Source organism: Centroberyx gerrardi, chromosome 1 (assembly GCF_048128805.1).
Source record: "Centroberyx gerrardi isolate f3 chromosome 1, fCenGer3.hap1.cur.20231027, whole genome shotgun sequence".
Taxonomy (NCBI): Eukaryota; Metazoa; Chordata; class Actinopteri; order Beryciformes; family Berycidae; genus Centroberyx; species Centroberyx gerrardi.
This window is the reverse complement of record NC_135997.1, coordinates 24317829-24331895: the sequence shown is the minus strand read 5'-3', so window position 1 is coordinate 24331895 and position 14067 is coordinate 24317829. Positions and strand designations below refer to the sequence as shown.

Here is a 14067-nt window from a genome sequence, read left to right as displayed (position 1 = left end):
AACAGCTTGGCATCTTTCTGCATGTGGCCATAAGATAACCCACAATGTGGTGAATAGCTGAAGAGTTCATTTACAAAAAAATCATCACGTAAAGTTCTTAATTCAATATTCATGATCCAGTGTGTAAATAATTTTGTTTAAGAACTTAAGTTACCTAGTGTCCTATACAAAGTATCACATTTTGTTTTAAGTTTGTGCTGTAAATCATTCTGTCAGAGTCGGTGTCCCTTTTTCAAATGCTGGATATCACATTTTGAAACTCCTCAATTAGACATGGAGGTATCACATCACCACACACACACATGCACACACCCATACACCCACACTCACACACACACACACACACACACACCCACACCCACACGTTAGTCCACTTGTTTCTTATTGAATACATTTATTTATCTTCAGCTCTGGGTGTGTAAATGCAGTTTAAATGAGGTGAGAATATGTTTCTGTTGTCAGACTCTCAATATCCCCCTCGGTGCTCTAAATTTCGGCCCAGTGCCAGTGCGCCCTAGTGCCATTGTCCTCCAAAAGTAAACCATTTGCCCAGTCACCCTCTAAGCCCATGTGCCACCGTTGTCTTGGTTTCTATGGAGACCCTTTCCTCCACACCAAGCATGTGGAGGGCACCCCTCCAGCGGAAGGAGGTGGAATAACATTGTGGCGAGGCAATCATACACCAACCTCATTTACATATCCAAACATGAACCATGGACCGTAGCGTACAGTGTTTGTTCACTAAACCTCTCACATTAGTTGATTAAACTGAGCTGGTAAAGGGTGCAGCATATATTATTATTATTATTTTTCATCAACAGTGAGGTTTTGCTGATTCCAAAATACAGACTTGTGTGAACACAGTCAAGCCAAGAGAGAAGATAAAAGGAAAAATGACATTAAAACTTATAGTGTTCTTCCTGGCAGAATGCTGCTGCTATAGGAAATCTTCCTCTCTACATTCTGATCTGTCTCAGCGTGGCTCTCTTTGTACTGTTGACATAAATGATGCATGCCGGTGTCTGGGAAGATGTGGTCACCCCTCAGCACTTCCAGCTGGGGGCACTGTTCCATCCGTCTGTCAGTCAGTCTGTGGTATTTCCTTACCTATTCAGGAGGCGCTCCTCTGTCAGATGGAGCTGGGTGTCTCTGACCTTGGGAGGGGTGAAACACAGCCACCATGGAGGCGACAACAGTCAGTATTCAAATACAAACACTTCACTATTTCAAGACTGTAACCTTTGTGGAGAGCGAAGAGGTGAACTGATTGGATGGGTGCTTTTCATGACAAATGGCTATATTTATGTTTAACCACACTGTAGGAACCGCTATCATTGCTACAAGACTACTGCTTTTCGAGCGCTTATATCGTTAAGTTTTGGAAATTGCACATTTTTGGCTTATGCACACCTTTGTATGTTGTTTATCTGCAACTTTTATGTTTGCCTTAATACTGCTTTGTTGATCAGATCTCCCTTGAAAAAAGAGATTTGTCATCCATCTCAGTAGGATTACCTGGTTGAATACAGCTTAAATAATAGAGTGTTGCAAAACAGCAAAAGTTGTTTCTTAGGTTTCCGCTGAAGCAGGCAAAATGATAAAGAATAGATTCAGTCCTTGATAACATTACATGTGAGATGGAAAAGCTAATAGCTGACATGCCACGCTATAATGGAAAGAAAGAAACAGAGCTGACCTTGCTTTCCTTTGTGGCTGCCGTCATTAGCATGTTTTACTAGGGCTGTCACTGTAGCAGTGACTGAGTGCCACACAGTTGCTCTGTTCTCCCATTGGGTAGCCAAGCATTGTGTTCACTATAGTGAGGCCAGCGCTGAAACTCAAAAAGTAAGACCCAACAATAAAAATGAGGGTGCGAAAGGAGCGCAAGCGATACTTTAGCCAAGAATGAGTATTATATATCAAAGCCCTTGTTAAGCTCTACCTGATGGTGAAAGGACATGTGTAATCATAAACAACATTAAAATAAAGGGTAAAAACAAAAGAAGTGAAAACTCTGCACTCTGCACCCTCCTCGCATTATGCATTGTGGTATGGCTACATGAAAATGCTAAAGCTGCTAAAATGTCACACAAAAGACACTAGTGCTTAAATTCATTACAAATTACATATATAATGTCTTATGACTGCAGTTACAATGCATCAATAAGAGCATGTGTTCTTGTAAGCATGGTCTTAACACATCATGAATGTGTTATAATTCATTATGAGGGCCGTCATAATGTGCTTTTAACTATGATAGTCATATAAAGTTAAAAAGAAGAAGAAAAGCTTGTTATCCAAGGTTACCTTTTTGGATTTATTATAGCTGATTTTAGGATTAATATAAATTACATGACTATTTTTGGCTGTTTACAATGAAATTACAAATCTGCTGTAGTGTCATCTGATAGAAGATGTTAATTATTTCCTAAGCTCATAAATATGCAAAGCAAAAAGAGATGATATGTTGGTGTGAAAAAGATACAAGTGAATTTTTAGGTACTTTTACTTTTAATGCTGACTTAAAAAAAAACAAATAAGTTTTTATGGAATATCAATTTTCTAAATCTTAATCTAAAAAAGTATGATTGGTTCCTGTGTTATGTTTTGATTTAGAATAGATGCAATCATTTAAACTGTTATTTTTGCTCTCCTGTAAAATTAGAAAAAAACTCAAAACCCTTGAGATGGCCTCAGACAATTAACACTTGTCACTACCCTCAAATCTCAGGGTGTGAAAAACAGTGACATTAATCTTTGAAATCAGTTTCCTGCAGTTGCTTCTAGTGCCCTTAGAACTATAACATCCAGCCCAAACTACAAAATACACTATATCCATATTACCAAGTCAGTGTTTTGAGTCTTACAATCATATCTTATCTTACCTTTTCTCAAGTGAAAAAAACAAAACAAAAAACATTCTGTGGGGATTGTTTCCAATGCAATTGTTTCAAGAAATATTCTTAACACAAGTGACAATATCAAGGCTGATCGCGCCCCTTCTTCAAACATATTGCGGCTTCATTCAAGAAGATTCTTGAAACAGCTTCAGCTGCATTGGAAACAAGTGTAATTAATTATGTCATCCCATTCACTTAAGTATTTAAAAGTATTTAAGACTGAATACAAGATTAAATAATTTGGATGGACATTTCCTGCAGCGCAATGGAATTGTCCATAGAGCCCCATGCCAACCAATTACAACATCGTTCAGAATAGAAAACTAATTTGTTTTCAAAGAAAAAGTAGCAACACAAACTTACCACTTACTGCCAATATAAACTACTAAAACCTCTTGCTGCTTGACTCAAGCCAGACAAGTTTACTACCCTAATTGGCGTCAGTGGGCAGAACATCAAAAGTGTAAATAATTTTCTCTGCAATAGGCCTGTTCTATCTTTGGCTGTCCTGGCCTGCTTTCTTTGGCTGGTTTTCACTGTGAAAAGAAAGCAATCCCTATTGGAACAGTGTCCTGTAATTCCTGGAGCACATTGTTTTATCTTGTAACAAAACTGCTTTAAATGTGGTAATGAGAGGCCAATGTACAATCACAGTGCCACAAATCACATAATACGCATCATCCAACCGCAGTGAACGGCCAGGCATGTCTCCGCTGGGGTAACAAATTACAGATGGGCTTCAACTGTTGCTGCAGTGTGTTCTGTCGGCTTGTGGTTTGAGGGATCGGGTTACCCATAATTAAGAACATAACTTGGAACAGGCCAGGTCGCCCCCCCCCTGCCGGATCAGCTCTGTGGCATTGGAGGGACACGAGACATTTCCTTTCCATGTCAGCGTGTCTGCTGGAAGTCTGCAGCATGGACTTGTATTCAGATTGTATGATCGTGTCTTGCATTGCAAACTTCTACTGTTTACATTTGTTAACACTTAGGCTACTGTTGCCGTCTATAACTGCCATACAGCAGAGCTTGGAAACAGAAACGATGCTTGTTTTAATCATGCACACACAGACACACCCACAGAATCACAGATACACACGTGTATTTACACACACAACCACAGACAGAATGAAGGATACACACACACACACACACATAGCCAAACCTCCAACCATAATATTAACACGTCAAGGGTTTGGGACTAAATTGAGCCAAGATATTCCTTTTTAGATGATCGGTGCATTCCGATTGGAGTGCATTGTGAACTGATTGGTGAGCAGCTGGTAGTTTGTGTTCATTATGTTACGGCAGCTGGGGAGGGAAACTGGAGACGCGGGGAAATTACAGCTTGACCACAATCACAGAGGACGCAGCAATGCTATTAGTTTTCCAATCCAATCACATAATCCAACGGCCCAGACATTTGCTTTAATCAGACACCTGGGAAATGCATCCATCCCATTTCATTTCATCAGCCCAAATCAATCTGATATCAGCATTAAATGAATACGTTGAGAACAGATAACCCTAATCCTAGATGGACAAGATATTATTACCAAAGGAAACTCCTTCATTTCAGCCCTCAGTCTTTCTTCTCCTCATGACAGGCAATATCTGAAGCATTATTCTTAGATGCTATATATCCATTTTGACAAATTATGCAGCCAACATTTAAAAACAAAATTCTATCCTCATTAAATAACAATTTTGTAAGCAAATGTTGCAAGATGACTCATGACTTTTACCGTAAAAAATAAAGTGCTTTATTTGCATACCAACAAGCAATTTGTGAGAGTAGGTGTCACTTTTTCAAATGGTGGATATCTCACTGTAGAACTTAAGCCCAGGAACAATGCTCTGTTTTTTTACGGCATCGTAAATACCAGCTATTAAGTATACATGTCCAGCGCTGCAGAGGGATATCCTCTTAAGTTTGAGTGGTACAAGCTGGTGCTTTTGTGTTTATATTCCTCTCCAGCCCTATCTTTGTCTGAGCATGCTGCTGTACATGGGGATGCTGTGGGTATCAGTGATGCTGAGAATGCTGCGCAGGGCGAGTCTTTGTCTGCTCTGGGAAGGCTGGGCTCCAGCTGGCTCCTCTGCTATGTGTTTGCATGCAAAAGTCAGCGGGTCCCTCAGCACACGGTGCAGGAGGCGAGCTGGTTGATTGGGATGCACACCACTGACACCCCCCCCCCTGACACCCCCCCCCCCCCCCCCCCTCCCTCTCTCGCCTGCCTGTTCTTGCTCAGGGTGCACATGTGCCATCCCTGGTCTCCATTTTTTACCCAGACCTGCTTTATAACGCGAGCATTCATGCAGCCATGCATACACGTGCATGTGCATACACAAAGGTGCATGCTTACACACACACACACACACACACACACACACACACAGATGCATGATTACACACGTGCACACCCATGGACACACACACACACACACACACACACACACACACATCCCTGAAGAAAATAATTAAAACGCCTATCTTGATGAAGTAATATTAATAAGACCATATAGATTTTTGCATAATTAGAGCATGGGGCTTTCCAGATAAAGCTTTTTATCTGGATACAGTGCGAGTGATCATATCCTAGGCTGCTTGCATATCTAACATCTGTCACCGGTGTATTCAACATTCGGTTCATTCGGGGCAACTCACTCGCCGTAGAGATAACGGAACACTGCCGAGTTTAATCATTCCTGAAAGATAGACATAGGGAGCCTATAGGGTAAAATATATTTTGCAAGTGGGTTTGCAGCACAGCCGCTTTGCAGGGACCTTGTGAGTTTACTGGAAAGCATGGAGCTGAACATAAAAGGGGAAGAAGGGGTGTGTTAGAATCACCGACAGATTTTCAGGACTCCACCAGCAGCCTCAGAGCAGACCAGCCAGCCAGTGTGTCTGGTGAACGTGCGTGCGTGCGTGCGCGTGCGTGCGTCCATGCATGTGTGTGTGTGGACCAGCAGCCAACACACACTTAACATTCGTTCACAACATGGCGATGAAGCGCCGAGAGACACGACGGCTCTCCCCCGACTAACGCGACCTTATTGTGAGGAAAGCCTGGGGACTGTTCACCAAAGAGACCTAAACATTCAAATAGACTTCTTCACGCACCGGCGGAGACAATAGCGGATTCCAACATATGCATGTCGCTATAACAGTATAGCTGGCTGTATAGACACACACGCTGCTTACTCCTCTGGTGGAAATCAAAGGCTTTACATGGCGGTGGAGAGTACAATTTGGCTGTTCTGTCTACTTTCGCTGTTCTGTGGTCCATCCAAGCAAGGTAAATCGCTCACTTTAATCATCTGCATGTTTTCCAGTGAAGTGCATGTGTAGGCTAGTGGGCCACTCATTTCACCCTAAAGTGCAATTACTCAGAACATTGAAGTGGGGCTGTGATAAAAAAAAAGATAGGACAGCTATTGGACGAAATGTGCACCTTGCTCGCTCAGTGCGATATGCCTCTGTATTCTGTGTTCACCTCATGTGGCCTCTCCGGTCCGGCGATATAGCGGCGAGGTTGGGTTTCATTTTTCACTTCGTGGTCATCTCTCTGTCAGGACGCGCTTTGTTGGTGAGCTTCGGCGTTGCGAAGTTGCAGCACATTGCCCTCTGTAGCAGCCCATGCAACAATGTTACCAGCGGCACATGAATGTTGCCACGGGGCGGCCAGAGGTCTCCGACAACGACGAGCGTGAAGTTTAGGATCAAACCAGCGGATGGAGCCCATTAAGAAATGTGGGCTCGGCCTTGTTATTTAGCAAGAATTGAGCGCCCCGCCAGTGGCTCAGTCATAAACCTATAGCAAATACAATATGGCATCAGAACTTTTTTTTGTCATTCAATTTAATAACCTAGAAAGACTGTGGGCACGGCACATCTATAGCCTTGTTTTTGCCACTGACATAAGAACGATGAGATAACACCGCAGAGATTTAGTGCAAAGCTAAATAAGGGTGATTTGTCATCCAAAGGGCATGTTCATCCCCACATGATCTTGACAAACTTGTGGGCCATGTGCCGTGAGCTGTCGGGCCGAGGCGGAGAGATGTGGCTGCTGGAGCGGTTTCATTTCACAGACATTGCGGTGGAGAGTCTGCCGACACAGGCGGCGACGAGTGGGTGAGAGGCTGGCCACAGTATTTACATGACAAAGACCAGTGCAGAAGAGCGAGTATCAGTCTAGGTTACGGTTTAATGCTCTCCAGTAGCCCCGAGGGCCGCGAGACGCAGGCACAGGGGTGGGATAACTGTGCCATAAACGAGACTATGTGCAACATATTTACAATTTGCTACAGGCTCATAGTGGACCTGCCATCGTGTATTGTGTAAGACAGGGGTTTCCAAACTTTTTCATGCCGGATCCCCAAATAGATACACAGTAAACCACAGACCACCATTAGGTACAATTTGGTCCTATGGAATACCAGCTGAGAAGGTTTTTGTTGCTATGCGTTTATAGAATTACAGTCTATAATATGGAGGGGGGGGAGGCAACAGTAAGAACACTGAAGTAGTGAAACATGAATAATTCTTACACATTCTCATTGTGCAAACCTCTAGGGAGTGAAATAATAGTGAAATAAAACAATTTCTCATTTGTGTACACCCAGGATAATTTGATCTGCATCAGTCTATCAATAGATTAAAGTCTGTACATACACCTGAAGCAAATGACTACAGTAGCCATAGTGTCTTGCTTTCAAGTTCCAGCTGTCTGAGAGATATTTATATTTATTATTTTATTTATATGTAATATGTTTGTAGATGCATAAAGTTGGCAGATGCAGCCAGCTTCATCACCATATTAACAGACTGGTATTTATCATATATTATTACCTGATCATTACTTAGCTGTGTTATTAGCCTAAAGGTCATTAAACAGACCAGACACTGTGTGTGTGTGTGTGTTTGTGTGAGTGTATGTGTGTGTGTGTGTGTGTGTGTGTGTGTGTGTGTGTAGGTGTGTGTGTGTGTGTGTGTGTGTGTATACTCACTAACAAACATTCATGCATCCTCATGTGCATTTTTGGCACTTGCTTATCACAAGGGCCACAGGTCTACCTCGAATACCCCCCCCCCCCCCCCCCCCCACACACACACACACACACATACACACACACACACACACACAATAGAGTAATGCAGAATCTTCACGGGGCAAGCAGGAGTGTGTGAGTGGGTGTGTTGCAGTGGAAGCGTAACAATTCACTTATGACACGTGCGCAAATATGACGCGAGTGTTTTATTGGTAAACATTTGTGTTAAGAAACCTGCAACTGAAATACACTGAAATTTCCTTTCTTTGAGTTTGAGGTAGAGGGTGCTGAACGCTTTGCCCTGACAAAACATATTACAGGTTTTATAGATATCACCCCAGTTTCCTGAAAAGATGGAAAGAGGGGGAATCTATATGCTTTGGGATGAAAGCACTTTGCACACTCAGAATGACGTCTGTACACCCGCACACACCCACACACACACACACACACACACACACACACATTGGGCCAATAAGTGCTTCCGTACATCAAGGGAGGCCCCACCCTGGTCTGAGACAAATTTATATTACGTAAGCGCCTTTATTCACAGTTCAATTATGCATTTAAGGGCCTTAAAGGGGGCCAACCGGAGCTATACCTCCCTCACTTCCTTCTGGCAGTTGGAGTCCAGAGGGTTCAATTTATATACAGTGGGGTATAAAATCATGCCCCAGAGAGCCCAGCAGAGACAGAATAAAGAGTTACTCCCCTCGAGATCCTGGCAGGATAGTGAGTGCCAAGCTGGGAGCCCTCACATCCAGACGATGAAATCTCCTGCAGGTATCCGCTGACTCTGATAGGGATTGTCTGCGATAAGAGTGAAAACAAATTGGATTTGAAGTTTTAAAGTATTAAAAATTGGCATACAGTTTTCATAATTCGGTCACTACCTAGAAAACACTGAATTTCGGTACCCAGCCCAATATGAGATAGTCTTGAGCTGACTGAAAGAAACATGCATTTAAAAATGTTGCACCAAATAAACATTCAACAGTTCATAGGCTAAAAGGCATTTGAAATATTGAAGAATTGTTATCAAAAAGTGTTAAACTCTGTGCTCTGAAACAAAAGCCACGTTTGTATTCACTGACAGAGGCACCGCACTTCATGACCAAATTAACAGATTGGTATTTATCATGTATTATTACCAGATGATTACTGTCCTGTGTTATTAGTCTGTCTTTGAGGCCATTAAACAAAACCAGTCATTGAGGGCTACTGTTGGTGTGTGTGTGTGTGTTTGTGTGTGTGCATTTCATGTTAGGTTCAGAAAGGGGAACAGGAATGTTGTGGGTGGTGATGGTTGCGGGGTTATTGTGGGAACTGAAGCTGGCGAGTGGGGGCTGGGGGTGATCCTGGGACGGGGATGAATTGGCGCGGGAGCTGGCGGGGAGAATTCGAGGGCAAGGGGCATTGCTACATCAGATCCACAAACAAAGAGCTTGTTTTTTCCATTCCAAAGATCAAATGAAAATATGTCAACTTCACTGAACCCATCACAACCAAATGAATGCTGTGAAAGTGCGTGAGTGTCTGTGTGTTTATACAGGCATGCTGCACAGTCCTTAATGGACCTGAAAGAAGAAAAGACTCGTAACATCTGCGGTCCTGCAGGATTTGAACTGTATCTGATTATTGCAACGCCTTTGGTCTTTTTACATAAAAATGAAAAAAATGCAAACATAGCAAGGAAGTTAGTTGATGGAGTGGAGGCAGATTCCACATTGAAGACTGAGAATGTCCCCCTCAGTTCCCCTCATGCCATCAAACTTGTGACTCTTACAGGAAGAGTCACATGCGCCCTCTGGCATTTAGAGTCTACTCTATGCCCAAAACTGAATATAATAATAGTCTTATTCATTCCAGTTCCATGAAACGTCTCCTCTCAGTCCTAGTCTTTTTTTTTTAACCTTTATCCAGCAAAGGTTGACTGAGCTCACATGCTCTTTTTCAGCACTTCATGCCTGGGAGATGCCCAGTACAACAACAGTCTCCTACTGTTGGTCACTGAGCAGCTCCACTGGAGCAGCACGGTGGGAAGTGCCTTGCTCAAGGACACCTTGACAGTAGTTGCCAACCAAACACTACAGCAGCTGATTTCACTGATCAGCACACCTTCAACCAGAGAGGAGGAACTAATCAGTGGAGTCAGCTGCTGTAGTGTTTGGTTGGAATGAAAACCTGCAGCCTCTTGGCCCTCCATGGCACATGCTTGCCCATCCCTGCTCTAGGCTACTGCCAACCTTCCACCACCGACACTAATTAATCTGCCTCTGATAACTTAATCTGATTTTAGCTTCCTGACCCCTGCTTTGACTTCTTCTGCTATCTCCTGCAGATAGTGGAAGTGAAAAAATGTGGACAATAGTGCGCAATTGATTTGTTCTGCTGCATACTTCTGAAATGTGTATTTCTGATGAAAACAAATGAAAAGTAGACAGGTTGGCCAATGATTTTGACAGTATATTTGCATACACATTAATCCCAGCCCCGCTAATTAAACTAAATGAATACTGTGATGATTTTAATTAAATGAAAGCAATCCAAGTGCAATCTTAATACACGTGTGAAGTTTGTGACCAATCAACACCACCAGACTTTTGATGTCTTGTTTCTAGCAAGCCTTAAAAGCACCTCAGCGCACCTCAGAGTGATTTCAGTTCTACGATGGACTAAATTACTTTCTTTCTCTGTAGAATAGATGGATAATTCTATAACTGAGTCAACAGCCAGGCCCTGAGTTATAGTTCCAGGCAAAAAAACACTGCTGTTCCACCACTATTTCTCAGGTCAGACAAGGTCATCTCAGCTGTTTGGTTCCTACAAACTAATATTCCCACTGAACACCCTAGGAAAATTAGCCTGTAGGAATCCTGCTGCTGAAGTGACCCTGTGTAATTTTAGGCATGGTGGTGGGAGGGAAATGTTTTTTGAGTCAACCATTTATTCCACACACAGTACCAGGGTACTCCAGGGCAAAGTCCATTCTCTAGCTTAAATATCATTGAGAATGTAAAGTTATGCAAGAGGTTACATTTTGGGCCTGGCAGAGTGTCAAAGGAAGATGTTTTGAATCTAGCGAGGTTGATGGGTCACAAACATCATGCTTAATGCGTTATTTCGTATAAAATCTAAACAAGCAAATATTAACTTTATCGAATTTAAATTTACTTGCCATACAACTTAGAGATCTCCGTGGACAGCAAACTGAAGTAATGTGCATGACTGTCCCAAAACATTTGGCACTGACTGTGGTAAAGTTGAATGACATTTTGTATGACCTTACCCCCACTCCAATGAATTCTACTGTACACAACCCACAGTTTCTTCCCTCGGTGGCCAGCACACTATCTTTCAAGTTAAAATCATACTGTATTTCAATATTCTTTGGTAGTCATTTCCATATTAATCATATTTACTCACAATACCACATTGTTACCTTACAGTGTAATACCAGCTAAAGCATCACAATACCAAGTAGTATCCCAAAACCACACTAATGAATACTGAAATCTACTTGTTGACATATTACATTATATTGGGAATAGTCCAAGGTACATGAAAATACTAATAGCACAAACTTGTGAGCTAACCAACTCTTGTAATTGTGTTGTGTCATTATACTCTTAAGGAAATTGCAAAATGCAGTTACGATGTTACTGTACATTAATGCTACATTACATCTGTATAAGCCACAGTCTTGGACCATAACTTATATTTTTGATACTAAGATATTTTAGAATGTATCACAGGCTTCATAAGGGTTTGGTCCACTATACTGTTATACCATCAAAGGGTTCATGAACCCTTAATGAAGAAGTTTCTCAAGGAACCCTTGGGTGTTCCCCTATGATTGCAATCTGAGGAACCCTTAAAGGTTCCCCAAAACCTTTTAACTTTTCCGAGTTTATAGGGTTTCTGGCACCAGCTATTTTCCAGCTGACTGCCTCTGCCTAATGATCTGACTGTGCCCCGCCAGTCCAGAGGCATCAGTATGCCAGTGGCGTAGTGCTAGTTTTGGAGGTTATACTGTCATCCTCTGTTTGAATAGTACTTGGTAATTACTTCATATTAAATGTTGAATGTGTATTGATATATGCTGCCTGTCTCCTGTCTCTGGTGTGTCGTGCACTGCCCCTTTACACTGCATGTGAGGCCCTGTTGTCCATTCATTTGTTCTGCTATACTGTGAACTTCTGTAAGTTGTCAATATATCTTTGCTCTGATGCCACCAAGACAAATCCCTGTGTATTTATTGTACTTTATGATTGAGAAGATTCAGAAGTGAGTGCACTGAGTAAAAATAATAATATACCGACACTCACTTGCACTGCTTCCCTAGTTCTCCTGGACTCTGGGCCTCAGTAGCCCACCTCAAGCCTGTCATCTTCCATCCTTCCCTGTCGTGCGCTACAGAGCTGGCAAAGGGATCCGCTCCTCCCACCTTTTTGTAAACAGGTCCTCCTAATGGGTTAGTGTAATTGCATTTCTAATCCCCTAATGAGTTTCATTGTAAATGCGGTATTTATGTAAATTGTACTCTTTAAATGACTATGCTCTTGGCTAAAGTCATTAGCATTGTTTGAACTTTGTGTCTGCCCAAACTTATTGCAATCTACTTCCTTATTCATTATTTCTGTGAACGTACATGCTCAGATCCCTTGAGATTTAAAGCCAGAGCCTGTTGGACAGCAGTGCTTACGGAGACTAGCTCATTACACATTAGCGGTAAATTAAGTATCTGCATGTGTGTGAGCTTATGTATATACACCCTACATGTGTGCTCGCCTGTGTGTAAGCGTGGGTGTGTCAGCTCCGATTTGCGAGTGCATCTTGATCCCCTCCCCAGAGAGTCCATGCTAAATTAGGATGCATATTATTTAAAGAGGCCCTGGGCTGAATTTCAGCTGGGTATCTTTGTGCAGTGGATATGTTGATTTGTATGGTGACCTGTGTGCGCCTATTCATGCTGTCAAGGAAGCAATCTTAGGCACAGAGGTGGTTATAAAAGGAAAGGAAGTCTTGAGTTCACTAAAACTGGGAACCATTCATCCTCACTTTTGTCCGCTATGAATTCCAGTTCAGTGAATGGTTTGCCCTCTGCGGCTGTTTAAATGATTTTGTTGGATTTTATTTTGTTTGTGCTTTGTGGGCTTGTGAACGGTATGGCCCCTTAAAAATGTCTGAATATATAACTTGGTGAGCTAATGTTTTATTTTGGTGAGCCTGTATTTATCTCCAGGCTCGGGTATAATACATGCACAAGTCTAGACGACAAGTAGACATCTAGAAACCTTCAGCTTACAACAGCAATTACAAGACTGTAATGAGATGACATTTTCATTAACCAAAAAGGGGACTAGACGAAAATTAATTTAGGGACCATGGACCTTCAATTTGCTGAGGCTCTTGTTTTACATTTGTTTATATTCATTGTTTTTTCTTTGTGTTTAGCATATTTTGGAGGAGCAAGTACTTCCAAAGCATATCTGACTTTCTGTCTCTCTCTGCCCATGCCAGCTTTTGCACTAAGAGGCAAATCACATACAGAGATCAAATGTTATTGAATCAGACTGTTTCCAAACCTGTTGCCACTTGTTAATACTGTACTGCTACCTATTAATTCCTTGATTCCGGGAACACAAATATATATTCCAGCCGCATTGATGCAGCTCAGAGGGGATTGTGTTGATATCCAGTCGAGGCCTGGGTCTTATATTTTTGCCTCTTAGCGTTTGCTTTAACCTGTTGGATAATCAGGTGGGTGGAGTTTGCCACATGGGATAATTCAATGCCTGCCAGAAAATCAAGTTTAATTTAAGTTTGACTTTAAAGTCAATTTAATGGGATTTTTCTGTGATTTGTAACTTAAATGACACTATCTGAATTGTGCTGATGCAGTAAACCTCACCTCTCTGATGCTCCAAGTAGGATAAACAATAAAAAAAAATACTTGCATATACTATCTGAGGTCTGAGCCTTACCTAGTCCCAGCCTCAGTCCTATAGTCCCATCGAGTCATTTCACAGCCCTAGTCCTAGTCTTGCTCCCTTGCCACTGGTGGCAGGCTTGAATGTCACCTACTTGTACACTGATCAATAAAGCC

The 14067-nt window shown here is 42.1% G+C and overlaps 1 protein-coding gene across 1 annotated transcript in view; it reads left to right on the top strand.

Annotated features, from left to right (window-relative positions):
- The first annotated feature begins 273 nt into the window (after window positions 1-273).
- igdcc4 (immunoglobulin superfamily, DCC subclass, member 4) overlaps window positions 274-14067 on the top strand; it is a 68665-nt gene continuing 54871 nt past the window's right edge. The window contains exons 1-2 of the mRNA XM_078284177.1: window positions 274-279; window positions 503-650. Of these exons, the coding sequence (XP_078140303.1) occupies window positions 274-279; window positions 503-650 (154 nt within the window). The remainder of the gene's footprint in view (window positions 280-502; window positions 651-14067) is intronic.